Consider the following 19,808-nt stretch of genomic DNA (forward strand, 5'->3'; position numbering starts at 1 on the left):
GTTCCTCAATTAAAGCCTCTTCCTAAGTGACTCTAGTTCATGCTGAGTTAATAAAAAGTAACCAGCCACACACATATTGTAGAAAAAAACAACCTCATCAATACATGGTGCTGGAAAACTGGATATCCACTTGTAAAAGAATGAAACTAGATTCAGATTTCTCACACTGCATAAATATCAATTTAAAATGATCAGATACCTTAATATAAGACTTGAGAATCTGAAACTCCTAGAGCAAAACATAGGTTAAACACTTCACATTAAGTGTTTGGGCTGGAGAGTTGGTGGCTCAGTAGTTAAGAGTACTTGTTTGTACAGGTTTCTGTACCCAGCACTCACATAGTGACTAACAACCATCTATAACTCCTGTTGCTGGAGATGTCACCTTCTTCAGTCATTGGCTAGCACCAGGCACATGCACATGGGGGCCCTTCCATACATGCAGGCAAAACATTCATGTAGACAGAAGTTTCTGCCCTGCCTGGCCCTATAGCTGTTCATTCCCAAATAAACACACAGAGGCTTATATTAATTATAAACTATTTGGCCGATGGCTCACCTTCTTATTGGCTAGCTCTCTCTTAATTATTAACCCATTTCTATTAATCTGTGTATCTCCGTGTGGTCTTAGCTTACCAGTGATGCCCAGGTTTCTTGCTCCTAGGCAGCTACATGGCATCTCCATGACTCCGCCTACTACCTTTCTCTATCCCTGTTTGGATTTCCCACATGGCTAAATTCTGGCTGTCCATTGGCCAAAACAGCTTTATTAATCAAACCAGTAAGAGAAACATATATTCACAGTATACAGAAGGGCATCTCCCATCACACTCATACACATAAGAATAAAATATTTCTTTAAGAAACAAGTAAGATTCAGTGTTAAGAATGCTGAGATAAGCCGGGTGTTGGTGGCGCAGCCTTTAATCCCAGCACTTGGGAGGCAGAGGCAGGCCGATCTCTGTGAGTTCGAGGCCAGCCTGGTCTGCAGAGCGAGTTCCAGGACAGCCTCCCAAACAATACAGAGAAACTCCATCTCGAAAAGAAACAAAACAAAACAAAAGAATGCTGAAATATGTGTGGCTTCTTTATATTAGAGAAATCTTCAGTAGCTACTATAGTTATACTCAAAATCATTTCCAGGAGGTTTATTTTTAAGTATCACAATGGTAAGTTTGATATAAATTAACTTTGTTTTTTTGTTTTTTGTTTGTTTTTCTGGTTTTTCGAGACAGGGTTTCTCTGTGACTTTGGAGGCTGTCCTGGAACTAGCTCTTGTAGACCAGACTAGTCTCAAACTCACAGAGATCCTCCTGCCTCTGCCTCCTGAGTGCTGGGAATTAAGGCGAGCGCCACCACCACCCAGCAGTAAATTAACTTTGTTTAAAGCATTGATTATATAGGGTATAAAACATTATTGTTTTTTATGTATTTGTTAATAAAGTATTATTTTAAATCTGATACTTTGCATTTTAAAATGGTTTTAAAACATTTAACAGTTGACTTTCTCATTCTATGAAATAAACCTTAAGATGAAATTGTTGTGATTTGATACTTTGATATTTCTGCAGAAAAGCCACAAGTAATAGCAATTGTACCACTAAAACTTTGTATTTATCTCTCTCTTTTTTTAGTGCTGGAATTGGAAGGACTGGGGTTCTTATTACTATGGAAACTGCCATGTGTCTCATTGAATGCAATCAGCCAGTTTATCCACTAGATATTGTAAGAACAATGAGAGATCAAAGAGCCATGATGATCCAAACACCTGTAAGCACTATATTTCATAAGAATATATATCTCTTAAACATGGTGGATCTTGTTACTAATCTTGACTCTATATCTTTTTTCTAGCACACAGACAAACACACACATATACATGACAGGGTCCTACTGTGTAGTCCAGGCCAACCTAGAACTCACTATGTACCCCAGGCAGGCTCCAATTTCTCAGCCTTCTGACAAGTATGTGTCATAAAGCCTACCTCCAAATTATACTTTCATCTTTTTCATTCTTGCTCAAAAGCTATTGTTTTGAATTATAATAGTCATCTTCACTCTGTATTATAGATAAAAATACAGTGGAAAGCTTCCATATTTACCTTTTTAGGTGTCATCTGATGCTTTTATGCTGCAATAACACAGTGAAGCAACAGATACCTATGGCTGACAATGTGTAAAATACATCTGGCCTTTTACAGAAATAGTTTTACCAACATGTAGATGGTTAGCATGTTAACTCTTGAGTGCCGTCCTAGTGGAATACTGTCACTGAGCTCATCCCTAAACTGGAGAGCTTTTGGTTTTCAAGACAGAGTTTCTCTGTTGTGTAACTTTGGCTGTCTTGGAACTCCCTGAGTAGGCCAGGCTGGCCTCAAACTCATAGAGATCTTTCATCCTTTGTCTCCCAGGTGCTGGGATTAAAGGCAAGTGCCACCACCTCTTAGCTTAACTGAAGAGACTTAGTAGGACTTTGGTTGGGACCACAGTTGTGACAGAAAACCTTCCTTTTTCCTAAGAATTTAAATTGCATGACAATAATAAAATTCCTAGAAATTAAACTGCTTATTCATAATATTCTCCACTAACTTTTCATTATGTGTCAGGAATCAAAACCATCAAGAAACTTTAGAATTAGTGTTAAGATTGGTTTCATACTTATGAGTCCAGAGTGAGATGTTGACATTGTTAGTGGCAACAAGATTACTTGATGCTATCTGACCTAAGTAATCTAAAAACACCTGTCATTTTCAAAGTTTCTAAATTTCAAACTTTCTCAAAAGTTGACATTATAAAAAACATTATAAATCACCATTTTCTGACTAATTTTATGTATTATACAGTCACTTTCTCACTACTTAAATCTTGGTTGTCATAAATATTTTAGTATGTATCTAAAAGATAAGAACTGTATTTTTCCTTAAAATATGCCATTATCATCTTTAATCCCAGTACTTAGGAGGCAGAAGCAAACTGATCTTTGTGAGTTCGAGGCCAGCCTGGTCTACAGAGCAAGTTCTAGGACAGGCTCCAACACTACAGACAAACTCTGTCTGACAAAACAAAACAAAACAAAAAACTATTATCTCACCTAAATATATTTATAATTTCTTAATATTATAAAATAGTGTTCAGATTTCCAGTTTCAGAAAAACCTCACTTTTGAATTTTAGAACAACTTTATTGAAATACAATTTGCATGCCATAAATTTGCTCTTTCAAAGCATTACTTCGGTAGTTTTTCAGGATATCTCAGATTTGCGCTCTCTATTTTTAGAAATTTTTATCATCCCATAAAGAAACTCCTTACTCTTTAAGCCCTATTCCAATTTTTTCTGATACTCTCCTTCACTATCCCTTAGCCCCAGGCTAAGCAAAAGTGAATCAGTTAATGTATACTCCAATGTGTATCAGCACTTCATGTTTTTTTTATTGCTGAGTAATCTTTCATTATATAGGTCTAGCACATTTGGGATATTTCTTTATTAACTGATGGATGTTTAGAGTGTCACTGTCTCATGAACACTTACATGACATGTTTTTATTTTGTTGGGTATATTCATGAGTAGAACTGCTACATCAGTGAGCTGGGACACATTCAACCACTGAGTTGTATCCTCTATCAAAGGCAAAATTTTGTGTCTAATAATGGAAAATAAGGGTTCCATTATCTTAACATCATGAAAATCTATATGTTTAAAAGAGTTTGGCTTGTATATGGATATAAAGTGTTATTGTGACTTTGATTTGCATTCTCTTAGTAATGATATCAAGTGTATTCTATAAAAATTGTCTTGCTCATTTTTATTTGTCATAATGTTGGATTTATATTTTCTAGATAGAAGTCCTATATGAAATGTGTATTTTCATACACTTTCATTCTTTTTGCTTCATTTTCCATTTATTTAAAAATGTTCCCATTTATTTATTTCACGTGTGCTACTTATGTAGATGGGTACGTGCATGCAATGGCTCACCTGTGAAAGTGAGGTGTCTAGTAGGTTCTTTTCCTCCTTGTGGGTCCCAGGGACCAAACTTCAGGTTATCTAGTTTGCTGACCCTTGGGGGAGGGAGGATTGTTGTTGTTTTGCTTTGTTTTTTACTTTGTTTTTCCTTATTGATCTCATTTAAGACCTAAATTTGGATTAGGAATATAAAGATGTATGTATATTCAATCTCCAGCACCACATAAATAAATAACCCAAATATTTTTAACTTTAATGAAGTCTGGTATTTCTTTTTATTTTTCATTGTAGAGGTCCTAGATTTGTTTAGGTTTACTCCAGGATATTTTATGTTCTTTGAAGTTACTGTGAGTGGGGATATACTCATGCTCTCTTTCAAGGCATGTTTGTTGGTTGTGTATAAAAGACTCTTTTTTTTAATCTAAGTTATTTAAAGCTATATTGCCACTTTGTTGAAATAGTTGATTGTTTCCAGAAGTTTTGTGGTGGAACTTTTGAGATTTCTTAAGCATAATATTAAATCATCTGCAAATAGAGGTAGTTTGTTTTCTTCTTTTCCTATTTGTATCCTTATAATTTCCTTCCTTTACCTTACTGCTCCAGCAAATGCTTCTGGCACTAATTTGGAAAGAAGTGGGGATTATGGACAGCTCTGTCTCATTTCTGACTTTAATGGAATTGCTTCAGAGCTTTCTCTATTTAAGATAATGTTGGCTGTAGGTTTATTGTATATAGCCTTTATTATGTTGATGTATGTTCTCTCCAGTCCTAATCTCTGTAGGATTTTTGTCATGAAAGTCTGTTGGTTTTCTCAAAGACTTTTCCCACATTGATTGAGATGATCATACGATTTTTGTCTTTAAGTTAATTTATATGACTTATTTTATCTGTTGGCTTATATATGGTGAACCATCCCTGCATTTACAGGGTGAAGCAAGTTGGTCATAGTGGATAATATTTTTGATATATCTGAATTCCATTTGCAAATATTTTATTGAAGATTTTCTTATTTATGTTCATCAGGAATATTGGTCTGTAGTTTTCTTGTCTGTGTCTTTGCCTGTTTGTTTGTTTGCTTTTATTAAAGTAACACTGTTTTTAGAAGTGTTTCTTTCTGTTTTTATTTCTTTTTTGCTTTTTTTAATTTTTAAAAATAATTTTTAGAAGTATTGACTGCCCAGGTGGTAGCGGCACATGTCTTTAATTCCAGCACTCAGGAGGCAGAGGCAAGAAGATCTCTGTGAGTTCAAGGCAATAAGGCCAGTCTGGTCTATAGAGTGAGTTTCAGGACAGACAGGGATATCACACAGAGAAATCTTGTCTTGAAAAACAAAAATAAAACAAAAAATAATTAATTAAAAATTATATGGTAGAATTCTGCGATCAATACATCTGAGCAGGGATTTTTTTTTTTTGAGACAGGTTTCTTCATGTAGCTTTGGAACCTCTCCTTGTTTTAATGCCTTTATTTATTATAGGCAGTCTGTTTAGGTTGTTATATCTTTTCTTATCTTAACTTCAGTGACTTGTATAAAATTAGAAATTTATTCATTTATATATAAATATATATATGTCCATTATACATGTGAATATAAAGAATGTCCAATATTTCCAACTTAATGGAGTATAGGTTTTTAAATTATACTAATTATAAGGTATTATACTTTATAAGATTCTGGATTTCTTTGATTTCTATTGTAATGTTTTCTTGTCCATTTCTGATTCTGTTAATTTGAGGTCCTCTCTTTCTTTCTTTGTTGCTTATTTATCATCTCAGAGAACCAGCTCTTGGATTCATTGATTCTTTGTAGTATTTCATTTCTAGTTCATGAATTTCTGCTGATTTTTATTATTTCTTGCCATATACTGGATTTGAATTTGTTTTTTCTCATTTATATAAATTCTTGATCTGCATATCATTAGTCATTAATTAATTTGTGCTTTCTGACTTTATAGCTTCTAGCTATAACTTTTCTTTATAGGACTGCTTTTAATGAAACCCAGAGGTTTTATTAGTTTGTATTTTCATTTTCATTTAGTTCCAGGAAGTTTTAAAATTTCTTTCTGACTTTGACCGATTTATCATTTAGTTGTTTGATCTACATGAGTTAGTGTGCTCAGGAGAGGTTTATTACTGTCAATAAGTTTTATAGCATTAAAGTCAGATAGGATATATGGAATTATTTTAGGTTTTGTAATTTGTTAATGTTTTGTGTTTGTGTGTGTTCTGGGATGCCCTATTGTAGAGAAACTTCCGTGGGCTGCTGAATAGAATATATATTCTCTAGTGTTTGGTGGTATATTCTGTAGCTATCTGTTAAGTGCATTTGATGTATGATGTTTAATTCTGGTGTTTATTTTTTTTACCAAATGACCTATTAGAGAAAGTGTAGTATTAAACTCACCCAGTACAATGGTTTGATGTTAATCTGTGTTTTTAATTTCGGTTGTACATTTTTTCATAAAATTAGGTGCACCAAATTTGGTGCAATTATGTTTAAGATTGTAATGTATTCTTGATTAATTGTTCCCTTTGGAATGAAGTATTCCTCACCATCTCTTTTAATTAGTTTTACTTTAAAGTTTATCTTGTCGTATATTAGGATAGCAATGTCTGATTGCTTCCTGGTCCCATCTGCTAGTATACTTTTTTTTATCCTTTTACTTTAAGGTGGTACTTATCTTTAAAGGTAAGGTGATTTTCTTGTAGACAGCAAAGGATACATTTTTGTGTTTGTTAATATTTAAAGTTGTTATCGAAAGGTATGTATTGATCACAGTCATTTTATTTGTTTTGCTGTTTGTATTGTTAGTTTCACCTTGTGTTTCAGTACTTATAACTTCATTTGTTTCCTTTCTACAGTCTCTGGCTATGCTTATTCATTTCTTCAGGTCAAGCCTTATTTCCAGTATTCTCTATAGAGAGGTTGTGTTGAACACAAATTCTTTTTGCCTATTTGTATCATGGAAAGTTTTTCTTTCTCTTTCAATTACAGCTGACAGATTTGCTGGGTGCATTAGTTTGACTTGGCATCTATGGCTTTTAAAACTTGAGTACATTGTTATAGGTTCTTTCAGCTTTCAATGTTTCCACTGAAAAGTTGTTACTCTGATGGATTTTTTTCTTTATATGTGGCTTATATTTTTTTTCTCTTGCAGCTTTTTGTATTTTTTCTTTATGCTTTTTATCCATTCTATTTGTAAGGGCTTCTGACTTTTAAGTTCTCCAGTTCCATCTTCTTTTTTCCTTAATATTTCCCTTTATTGAACCTTAGTTTTCAAGCCCTGTTGTCTTCAGATCATTCAACCTTATTTGTATTTTTCTTGTGTATCACTTAGGCATTTATTCTTTTTAAGTTTATTCTCTCCAAGTTCACTGAGCTACTTCATTGTATCTTTTTTAAACCTGAATTTTTCATGAAGTTTATAATTCTTCTTTTTTGGTTTGGTTTTCTATACAGGGTTTCTCTGTGTAGTCCTGTTTGTCCTGAAACTCTCTCTATAGACCAGACTGGCCTTGAACTTAGAGATCAGCCTGCCTTGGCTTCCCAAGTGCTAGGACTAAAGGCATGTGCCACCACTGCCCAGACTATGATTGTTCAAGTTCTTTGTCTTGGGGCTCATCTAGGTAATTAACATTAGACATTATAGGACTAATCTATAGGACTGATAGGTGTTGACAGGGACTGATAGATTGTGTATTGGGTTTTCATTTTGCTTTCATTTTTATGATAAGTCCTGTGCATGTGAAATTTTTATTCATTTTATGTCTGAGGTGACACAGCAGGCTGGGCGCAGATCATAGGATGTGTTGGTTAGGCTAGGCCTGAAGATTAGATATGGTGAGAATGGGATAAAGTTGGGTGGATACAATGAGTTGGTCTGACATACTGGAGACTGGGGATGTTGTGGAAGGGGCTCACCAGAGTAGGCACCAGATGTAGATCTAGACTAGATCTGAGGATTGGAGAGCTTGCAGACTCGGTAGGATATGGCAGGGCAGATTGGGTTGGTCTGGGCCTGGAGGTTGGGTGTTGCTCCGGTGGGGTGAAGTCTGGTGCACAGGGGTTTTGTTTTGTTTTTTCCTTTTTTTTAGTTGTGATAAAATACACAAAACAAAATTTGCCATTTTAACCATTTTTATGTATGCATTTCAGTAGTGTTGAATATATGTACATTGTTGTAGAATTAACTTTAGGATTTTTTCATCCCCATTAAAAAATTCTTCATATTTTTCCCCAAAGCTCTAGTAACCACCATTCTACTTCTTGTTTCTGAGTTTGATGTATCATATAAGTAGTCACACAATGTTTGTCTACCTCTGACTGCATTAGTTCAGATAGGTAATGTCTTCACAGTTCATTCATTTTGTAGCCATGTCAGAATCTCCTTCTTTCAAGGCTGAACCACACTCCCGTTTCAATTATTACCTTTTGTTTAATCATTTCTCCATTGGTGGACATGTGGCTTGTTTCTAGCTTTTGGCTATTATGAATAAAGCTGATATGATGGAGGGTATAGAGAATATCTCTGTGAGACTGCAGTTTGTTTTCTTTCAGATCTGTACCCAGAAGTAAAGTTGCTGTGTCATAACAGTCACCATGGTTGTTTTTACAATTTATTTGAAATTGGTGTTCAATTAATGGCCTTGTCTTGCTTAGATTTTCTATTGCTGTGAAGGGACCACATAACCATGTCAACTCTTATAAATGCAAATATTTAATTGAGGTGGCAGCTTACAGTTTTAGAGGTTTAGTTCATTATCATCATGAAATGATGGGGAACATGGCAGCGTGCAGGCAGACATGGTGCTGGAGAGGTAGCTGAGAATTGTACATTTTGACCTGAAGACAACAGAAAGTAGTCTATCTCACTGGGCATGGCTTCCACATAGATGAACTTCAAAACTTGCCTCCACGGTGATGCACTTCTTCCAACAAGACTACACCTACTCCAACAAGCCACACTTCCTAATACTGCCACTCCCTCTGGGGTCCATTTTCTTTCAAAATACCACAGGCCTGCATGTTTGAATTAGTTTATATTTCTTCTAAATTCTAAATTTCTTTTAATCAAAAACTTCCTTCTCCGCTTCCTGTCTTTTTTTTTTCCAATTCATTTAATGAACAAACCAAATTACTTGAACTATTATCATTCCCAAGTGTCAATTGATTTGGTTTATAACCTCAAGGTAGCGCTCTCTCCTCAGAGTGACAGATGGATTCATAGATTCAAGCAGTTCAGGTTGGTAATTATTTCCTCAGGAGGCACATGGTATTTGATTATATTTCTTTTTGTGATCTTAGCATCCTTGAGTGATCTATGCTTCTATTCATTATTCATTGGGTTTGTAGAGTGGTGGCATTCTGTTTGTTTGCTTGGTTTTACCATTTATTGGGTTGCTCCCAGTTTCATGTTCAGCTACCATTGTTATATAGACTAGAGCTACCTGTCTATGAATGGCATAATCCACAGTGGCTTAGGCCACTTCATTTATTAGCTAGAATTATTTCTTCAAAAGGTTTATTTATTTTTATTTTCTGTGTTTAAGTATTTCATCTGCATATGTGTATGTGTATAATGTGTATATCTGGTACCCTTATACCCCTAGAGGCCAGAAGAGACTGGAACTGGAATTATAGATGGCTGTGAGCCACAGTGTGGGTTCTGGGAATTGAACCCAGGATCTCTGGAAATATGGATAGTGCTTTTAACTACTATGCTATTTCTCCAACTCCTAGAATGATTCTTTAAAGATAAATATTTGATTCTTTCCCTTGATTTACAAGTGCTGTTATATTTTTATCATATTTTACAGTACTGGCGTGGAATCCAGGGACTCACACATGCTGCACAAGTGCTCTGTCACTGAGCTCCCCAGCCCAAATTTTCAGTGTTCATTCACTACTCAGCACCAGCAACTGACTTTTGTTCATTTTGATATAATTGAAAGACTGTGAATCTAGCTGGTTGTAGTGGTGTAAAAATTTAATCCCAGGACTCTGGAGGCAGAGGCAAGTGGATCTCTGTGAGTTCAAGGGCAGCCTGGTTTACATGGTGAGCTCTAGGACAGCCAGACCTAGTAAGACCCTTTCTCAAAGAGAAAGAAAAAAGTCAAAAAATAAAAAAAAATTGTATATAAACATATTTTATGTGTTTCAACCCATATCTAATTACTTAGTGGTGCCCAGAACTATCCTGTGGTTTGGCCTGCAGGAACCTCATGCTGGGTCCTAAGACCATAATAACTTTGGTAACTTCCTTGCTATCAAAAAGATTGCTAAGCCTGGCTTTGTCTTTTATGCCCCAGATTTGGAAACAGTAACTGCTCCAATAATTCTTACTTTTGTTTATTGAGAAATTATTTTTTGGTTCTGTTTATTGAGAAATTATTTTAGATGACACTCTGAATAGTCAGGATGGGGTATTGTTATTGTTGGTTTGTTTCTCTAAATTATCAGAGCTAGGAAAATACACTTATGGTGTAATGTGAATTCATTTAGCACATGGGTTTGGTTTTTTTTTTTTTTTTACTTTCTTTGTCTACTCTTTTCTCCTTTCTTGTTTAATAAGAGTACATGTTCTCTAGGGCAGCAGCAATGAAAGACTAAGAATATTAAAAGTACACTTCTGTTTTATTTAACATTGCATGTCTGTTTCAAAATGACAGCCCTGGCATCACATACACAGTATGGTTATGAAGAGTTCTTAGCTTCAGAGTTCTCTTTGAATTTCAGTATAGCTTCAAAGCATAGTTAATTACTATCATAATCCCTCCAAATAACTGCTGAGTGTGGTAATATCATCAGCTTGATACAGGCATGTTGATTTGTTTTAGGATATTGTCAATTTTATATTTTAAATCTATAAAAGTAGAAATGGCTCAGTAGGTAAGAGCACCAGCTGCTCTTCCAGAGAACCCAGGTTCAGTTCCTAGCACCTGAACATTAGCTCACAATTGTCTTTAATTCCACTTCCTGGGGATCTGATACCCTTATGCAGACACAACAACAATACATAGGAAAAAAATGTAGATGGAGTTTACTGTTCCCACAGCCGTTTAGACCCAAACCCAAATAAACACACAGAGACTTATACTTACTATAAACTGTTTGGCTGATGGTTCGGGTTTCTTATTGGCTAGGTCTCTCTTAATTATTAACCCATAACTTTTTGTTTTTTTTGGGGGGGGGTTTCAAGACAGGGTTTCTCTGTGTAGTTTTGGAGGCTGTCCTGGCACTCGCTCTGTAGACCAGGCTGGCCTCGAACTCACTGAGATCCGCCTGCCTCTGCCTCCCGAGTGCTGGGATTAAAGGCGTGCGCCACCAACGCCCGGCAACCCATAACTTTTAATGTATGTATTCCTACATGGCCTTATCTTACCAGAGGACGCTTGGTGCGTCCTATCTTCTCTGTAACTACATGGTGTCTCCTGGCTGCTTCTCTCTGCCTCCTCTCCCCAGAATTCTCCTCGTCTGGCAGCCCTGCCTATACTTCCTGCCTGGCTAATGGCCAACCAGTGTTTTATTCATCAACCAACAAGAGACACATATATACAGAAGAACCTCCCCCATCATAAATAAATCTTTAAAAAGAAGACTAAAGGTTTATTTTATGGAGCTTGATCTATGTTTTCCTCTCTTTTCCTTCCATCCTTTCATGAAAACATTTTAAAGATTTATCTTATTCTTCCTTAAAATAAATGTAAACCAACAGTAAAATTTTAAATACATATTTATATTTCTGCTTTTCTTTTTTGTTTTTGTCTGTGTGGTGTCTTTTTGTTTGTTTGTTTGTTTTGTTTTTCAAGACAGGGTATCTCTGTATAGCAGCTCTATCTATCCTGGAACTTGCTTTGTAGACCAGACTGGCCTTGAACTCACAGAGACCTGTCTATCTTATTCTCTTATTTTATAAATGTTGCACATACTTTTTATCCCTTACCTTTTAACTTTTTTTATGTGATGCACAGAAAGAGACCAAGGCAGAGAGTAAGGCCAGAGGAGGATATTAGGTGTCCGTCTTTGTCACTCTCTACTTGATTCTCAGGAGTAAGGGTCTCACTCTACCTGAAGCTCAGTTGGCGGCCAGCAAATCATAATGATCTCTCTCCTGTGTCTGCCCTGACACCCCCTAAATGCCCAGCTTTTCACATGGGTAGTGGAGATATGAATCCAAATTTTCCTACTTATCCACATATTCTTATCTGCTGAGCCATCTCCCCCCCTCCTCCTTGCCTTTTGTTGTTGTTTTTGTTTTTCATATTTATTTTGCCTTGTATTCTTGAAACAGGCTGGTCTGGTATTCATTATATAGCTGATACGTTCCTCAAACTTACAGAACTTTTTGCTTCAGTCTTCCAAGGGTTAGTATATGTGTAAGCCACTTTGCCTGACCTGCCTTGTTTGTTTTCACTTAAGAAAATATCCTGACAGGTAGCATGATACATGCCTTTAATCCAAGCATTCAAACTCAGAGAGAGGAGGATCTCTGTGAGTTTAAGGTTAGCCTTCTCTACACAGCACATTGATGGCATCTTAAATGGTTTCTAATTTTTTATTTTAAAAGATTGAATATATATATTTCAGTTACTTTTCTAGTTTATCTTTTGAATTAGATTTTCTGGAAGTGAGATTGCTTGATCCAAAAGTAAAATAATACAATTTTATTAGATGCTTTCAAATTTCTGTTTATAGTTTTAGTGTTTTAACATTCCTATCAGCAGCATTTTGCCAACAAAGTGTAATGTGAGGTTCTTTTTCTTTTCTTTTTTTAAAGCTTTTTGTCCATCTGTTGGTTAAAAAAAATAAGTGCCGGGTGGTAGTGGTGCACACCTTTAATCCCAGCACTTGGAAGGCAGAGGCAGGCAGATCTCTGTGAGTTTGAAACCAGCTTGGTCTACAAGAGCAAGTTCCAGGAAAGCCTCCAAAGCCACAGAGAAACCCTGTCTCGGGGGAAAAAAATATATCTTGTGTTTTTCTACTGTTCTTTCTTTCCTCCTCCTCCACTTCCTCTTCTTCCTCCTCCTCTTCCTCCTCTTCCTCCTCCTCCTCCTCTTCCCTGCTCCTCCTCCTCCTCCTCCCTGCTCCTCTTTCTTCTTCTTTTTAATAAGCAAGGCAAGTGAGATGTTAGTTTTTGGTTTTCTGGATTTTCTAATGATTCTGTTTTTTCTATTTGTGTTTTTCAGAGTCAATACAGATTTGTCTGTGAAGCTATTTTGAAAGTATATGAAGAAGGCTTTGTTAAACCCTTAACAACACCATCAAATAAATAAGAAAGCAAAAAGATTAGGATAAGTGTTGGGAAACTGATTTTTGTTACATTCACTGTGCCATAATGCTGCTTGCAGGAAATGGCATCTCACACAAAAAAAGAGAACTCAAACAAACTTTGAAAACTTCAGCACTATTGCACTTTATGTTTAAAAAAGTCACTCAAAACCTATAACTCATATGTTTGACTATTTTGTGCTTTGCTCTGAACAAATAGTGGGAACTGAATATGTTCAGGGTAGTTTATGGAATTTCGAGGTGGTGCCATGCTGTCCCCTCTGGTGGAATTGCCCCAGACAAGGCTCAGAATTCTCATCTCTGTTACACACCTATACCTGAAAGCAAAAAGGAGTGAACATCAGGAGTCTGCTCTGGTCTTTCCAGTGGTTCATGTACTTACTCTACTGATTACCAGATTTTATTTTCCAAGCGTTAGCAATACCATTCTCAACATTAGCCAGTACACTGCCTGTGGATGCAGCACATCCTCCCTGACATCCCAGTAGGAACCTGCTGTTGAGAAGAAAAGTGGGACTTGCTGTTCCCAGGAAATGCTGCACAGTGTCCATTTACCAGCATCTTATAGAAGCTATATCTATGAATCTATGGATTTTCTTGGATTTAATAATGTAACTTATATTTATCATAAGGTTGGCTTATTCCAAATCATGTGATTTCACATTCTTGATGTAAAGGAATGCATGCATTGTGTCTTAACCCCTTAAGTGCCTTGAATTATCTTTGTCTAATGAAAAGGCACTCATTTGACCCAATAGGAGGTATGCATACTATACATTCTTATAGTTTTATGAATTTTTAATAGGTTCACAGTGTTAAAAAAAAAACATCTTCTTATGTTGAGAGTTATACAAAGAAGGGTAAGGAAATTCTGTATCTTTTTTGTTGTTGTTGTTGGTTTTTTGTTTGTTTGTTTGTTTGTTTTACGAGACAGGGTTTCTCTGTATTGTTTTTGAGGCTGTGGGTCCAGCCTGGCCTCGAACTCACAGAGATCCACCTGCCTCTGCCTCCCGAGTGCTGGGATTAAAGGCGTGCGCCACCACTGCCCGGCGGAAATTCTGTGTCTTACTCAGTGCTTGCTTGTACTTTGCCATAAAAGCCAGAATGTCTGAGTTCTGCTGAGAGTGCATTCTGCTGCCATGGAATTGTTCACAATCTGTACATTCCTTTATTGAGGGACAGGAGTTAAAGTTCAGCAGCTTAACTTAAAAAGAGAGTTCATTCTTCAGATTTCATAATTACTTTCCCCCTAACTTAAAAAGTGATGTTTAACATGTACATTAACACTCTAAGCTACAGTTACAAAGGTAATTATTTGGGTTTATTCCTGTCTCTAACTGAAGTATTTCCCTCCAGCACTCTTTCCAGTTCATATCAGGCTGTATTCACAATGGTCTTTCTTTCATTTTTAATTTTTACTTTATTTTTTGAGTGTTGTTTTGTTTCTTTCAAGACAGAGTTTCTCTGTGTAACAGTCCCAGCTTCCCTGGAACTCTATCTGCAGACCAGGCTGGCCTTGAACTCATGCAGAGCTGCCTGCCTCTGCCACCTGAGTGCTGGGATTAAAGGCATATGCCTGGCCATACTGGTCTTTTCATTGAAATTCTTCAGATAAGTAATTAAAAACAATTGACTTCTTCTAAATGTGACTCCCAAGATAGGAAAATGTAGGTTTTCTTGTCATTTTTGTATACAATTATATTATCTAGTTTATATATGTCTATTAAATTATAAGCATGTTTAGTGAGGCTTTTAATTGTCCATCTTGACTGAAGATACAACTCCTATTACAGATATGTGTATTTTCCTTGTCAGCTTTATCTGTTTTTAAATCTATGGAGATGGATCTTTAAAATTGCCCAATTTAATGTGAGAATTTGCTTACCTAGTCAAATGATATTTATATGGGTATAGTTAAAATAGGCACATTTGCTAATGGTTTCAGAATATTTCTGTAGTCTTGATAAAACATAGATTCCAATAGTAAGTATTTTGGACAACTATTTAATTGGATGGGTGACATACATTTACAAATCTTTAGTAAAATCTAAATTATCAATTCACATATTCAGAATCCATGATAGTAAAATTCAGAAGTTAAACTCTAAACATTAATGGCCAGCATGCCAAATAAATTATCATTTACAAATATTGTGTCTTATTTTTTAAAGAGAGACGTAAACATAATCTTTATGTCAAACAGAAGTCCTCCTATTCTTATTTCACATGCAAGACAATATATGATAGTGAACAATAGTTTCACTCAGACATTCCATTTTCTACCAGAGGCAAAAGTAATTTAGGCTAGTAGGATAGATATCATTACAAGTTAAAAAGGGAAATCAAGTTGGAGATCTATACATTATAGAGCTACTTTATTCCCTTGGTGGACTTTAGTCTAGATTTTAAATGTCTGCCTTTGCCATGTGGATAGAATGTGACGACCATAGGCAAAAGAAGAAACGCTGTGTAGAAGTAAAAATGCAATGTCATGATTCCCTTGCTCTTTAACTTTTTGGTTTGTTCACACCTCTGTAGTTAACAGTGATGTTGGCAATGAGCATTGCTGCCTTTTAAATCACTGATGCTTGTCAGTAAGTGACAAGTGTAGACTTAAATTTAAATTTCTCATCGGAGAACTGTCCTCTATCAGTATTTTACATGTAAAAACAGTCCTTTTAGAATATTTGTTAGAATCTTAAGCTAAAATTACCCTTCACAAATTGTTAATATGGATATGCTAATTAAACTTTCTTAGTTATCTAACCTATAACACTGTCTTTTGCACCTAAGCATTTAATCAGTTTATTAATCTAAATAGATTTCTAGAAATAATGATAGTTTTCATAGCCAAGTAGTGCTAGACTTCATACATACTAATGTAATATTATGTGACGGAGAAAAAATTTCTTGAATTAAAGTACTTTTCCATTTCCCTAGCCACCCTTAGAACCAAACCCTGACAAACTAAAGAAAGAATGCATTTATTCTGACAAATGAAAATCAATATTGGTGAATTAGGGACTTTTGTAGATGCTAAATAGTAAATGTGAAATTTTCCCTTTCTGAATTTAGATAATTTTTCTATGCTTCTTTCAAGGATTTTATTGAGCATCTGGTTTTCATCAGCACTGTCTAGATACTCTGTAGTAATATTTTGCAGTAGACTATGCATTCACAAAAAGAATAGGTTGTACTTGTTAAACTAATCCACCACTCAAGAGTGAGGCAGAATAAACAGCCCCCCAGAAAACTTTTTGTGTAGCCAACTGGGGCAAGTAATTGGAAAAGGACAATAACTGATCATTTTGACCTAAGAATAAAGATAACATTGTATGAAAATTGCACAAAGTTATGCTGAGCCATTAAGACAGTTATTTGAAGGTTTGGGGTACTACTGTGCATGCCTTCATAGAAAAACATCAGTGCATTGGTTTGCATGTGTACTTCATAAAGAAAGTCCAGAGACTGAGTGAACTTTAACCATGGGGTTGTTTATATCTCTTGGCAGGTCTTAACCAAATCTAATTCGTTATTTGAGCAAAAAATTTCTTGTCTCACTACACTTAAGAGCTATAAGAAGTTGAAAGATCTTTGTCCAATCTCTACTTTCTTATGATAGGAAGGACAAGTGCCCAGCAATTAATTTAATAGAATTTGGTCATCTTCAAGTTTTCTAATTCTCAATCTAGAGAATTGTTGGTATATTAGACTAGAACTTCAGTAAATTGTGAATATGATATTTTATCTATTTCTACCTGGGAAGCACGCTCAGTATTGTCACTTTGAAACTTTGACACCCGTAGGAATTTGAAAGTAGGCTTCAAAAGTGATGCCAATTAGGACTTGGGATAAGTTTGCTAGTTATGCTTCCCTAACAGATGACTATAAGCTGTTGTGAAGTATTTAGGCTGATAAACATATAGTAGGCAAACTGAACTGCAAGTAGGAAGGCAGTTTTAAAGCACTTAAAACAAAGAACTGAGATTTACAACTTATATCTACTTGCAAAATTATTTATATTCATAATGTGAACGTGATAAAATTGAAGTATGACTTGTTTATCAGGAACAGAGAAGGAAACATGAATTTATAGCAATATGCTATCTAATGTTTGTGCTTTGAATATTTAAAATACTCTGATGGTAAAGTTGCCAAAGTAGTTTTGAATTCATGTAAGTTGTTTATACCACAATAATGTGGGATATGTTTACAGGCTCTTTATAGTACTTATTTTGTAGTTCTGATGAATTTGTATTTAAGCCATTTATAGTAAATATGTGATGATAAATATTTGCTGGAATAAACATCTCAGTAATATAGCAAATCATATCTAAATGATCCCATAGTCTGCTTTCATACAAGGTGCTGCATCCACAAAGCAAGTACTTTGTGTTAACATTTCTCATGTCCCACATTTGCACCAACCATCCAACTGCCATTCCTGGAGCCATTTGTGGTGCTTCCTCCTAGCCAAACAGCTGTCACTATGTTATCAGTGGATTGAATTTATCAAATATTTACAATTACTGGTCTGTGTGCAAATATTCACTTGTGTCTCAGTGTGATCAAAAACTGTAGTGAATTTTGTGAAATTCTTAGAGAATTATTATATATATAAAGAAATTTACATAATCTTAACTTTTGAGGGCTAATTGCTAATAGATAATTTCATCAATTTTGAGAGTACAAGAAATCAGTCCCAAAATTGTATGTTTTGGGTTCTGCTTTTTACCACAAATTTTGTTTTTCATGGATTTCATTTACTCTAAGTAGTAGTTACTATAATAAACTTCTCTATGTTAACAGAAATAGGAACCCATGTATTCCAGCCCATAATTAACTTTATTTCCATGCCCTAGGTGAATTTGTTTTGAGTTCATACCATAAAGTTACTTTGTTTCCGTATATAAATGTGTTGCTGCTTATTTTATGATTTTCTACTATGATATACTGTTGATTTCTAAAGTTTTGTTAATTTTTTAGTTCTCCAAAGCTAAATGGACAGCCATTAGTCATAGCTGCTTGACAGCAGTTCATCAATGTTAGCTAGGTATGCATACACAAGTAAGCCAGTAGTACTTTTAATTGCAGAACGGTATTAGCAATATTGCAAGTTAAAAGCTACACGATTAAGGAAGAGTTCAAATGTTTAGCTTTCTGGAACCTTGTGAAATTTCCAGTATAAGAATGAAAAAGAAAACCTTGTTAAAGTCATAAAGGTTTCAATTAAACATTGTAGAGTTTTCCTATTATTATGTAAATGATATACAGAAAATATTTTTCTATGAACAGAAGGTTAATAAAACTGTTAACTTTAATTTCATTGTTTAAAAGGGATAAAACAATATTGGTATGTCTTTCATGCTGTAAAGAAAATGAATGTATCTTTCAAATGTTACAGTTACTACTTGAGTCTAAGTATATTGTGTTTTAAAAAAGAGAGAGATCTGCAAAGGACTGAAAAGAGTGTTACAAGTCATTATGTAAAATGCATTGTTGGAAGAAATGGAATTTTGTTATAAATGGTCACTGTCAAAGCATTTTTCACATATAGTGTACATTCATTTCACATTGCTCTGTTTTAGCTCTAGAAGTTTTCCTTAAAAGTTGTATATACTATTTTGAGTGTAAAGTATTTTAATTCTACACTTGTAGGGTGTGGAAGAATGTTTTTGTGTTAGGCTAAGTGTGCTCTGCATGTGTCTACCATGGAGGAAAGTTCCCAAGCTTTGTCAATGTCACAGCCACCAATGGGGGCATCATTATCAGAATGTGAAGCCAGAAACCCATGCCTAAGAGCCACTGCAGCAATTTTGTGCAGAGGCCTCTGACCCTGCTAACGAGTTTCTCTTTTTATCTTCAGTGATGTGGCTAGTAGGACCACTGGGCCCAACTCTAGTGACTTAGAACAGTGGTGGCTTGTATGCTTACAAGTTTATTTAGCTACGTGAAAACTTTTCACTTTAAATCAGTGCCTGTAGGCATGATTTATTTGTTAAATAGCTCCTTTAAATCTAGTAATTATCAATTATTAAATTTTATGAAATTGGGAATTCATTGTTTTAATACTTTCTAACCCTCCATACTAATTTTAACTTATCATGACGTACCCTGAACAACCAAAAGGTAATCCAAGGTTAGTGTCAGATTTCCTAAACCCCAGCAGTTATAAAGTTTGTCATTATTAATTCTGTTAACTGAGAAGTCACATTGTTAAGTAAAGTCGCTGCCAGGGCTCATCAAGAAAATAGCTTTCAAAAAAGAAAGAAAGGAAGGAAGAAAGAGAGAGAGAGAGAGAGAGAGAGAGAGAGAGAGAGAGAGAGAGAGAGAGAGAGAGAGAGAGAGAGAGAGAGAGAGAGAGAGAGAGAGAGAGAGAGAGAGAGAGAGAGAGAGAGAGAGAGAGAGAGAGAAAATAACTTTCTTCAACCTTTGGCCCAAATAGTTGCTGCTTTGTGGTTTCCCTAGATCTACTACTATATGTCATTACATCCACTATTATCATAAATGGACCTATTTACCTTTTTAAAATATTTGTATGATAGTATTCTAG

General features: G+C 35.3%; 1 protein-coding gene across 3 annotated transcripts in view; it reads left to right on the top strand.

The window, feature by feature from the left end:
- Positions 1 to 18,798, top strand: part of Ptpn4 (protein tyrosine phosphatase non-receptor type 4) — a 162,362-nt gene extending 143,564 nt beyond the window's left edge. For all 3 annotated transcript variants that reach the window (XM_013113552.3, XM_005070297.4, XM_040737603.1), the window contains exons 26-27: positions 1,635 to 1,770; positions 13,153 to 18,798. In XM_013113552.3, the coding sequence (XP_012969006.1) occupies positions 1,635 to 1,770; positions 13,153 to 13,239 (223 nt within the window). In that variant the 3' untranslated portion in view covers positions 13,240 to 18,798. The remainder of the gene's footprint in view (positions 1 to 1,634; positions 1,771 to 13,152) is intronic.
- The last annotated feature ends 1,010 nt before the right edge of the window (positions 18,799 to 19,808 follow it).

This window comes from Mesocricetus auratus, unplaced genomic scaffold, assembly GCF_017639785.1.
Source record: "Mesocricetus auratus isolate SY011 unplaced genomic scaffold, BCM_Maur_2.0 Super-Scaffold_100676, whole genome shotgun sequence".
Taxonomy (NCBI): Eukaryota; Metazoa; Chordata; class Mammalia; order Rodentia; family Cricetidae; genus Mesocricetus; species Mesocricetus auratus.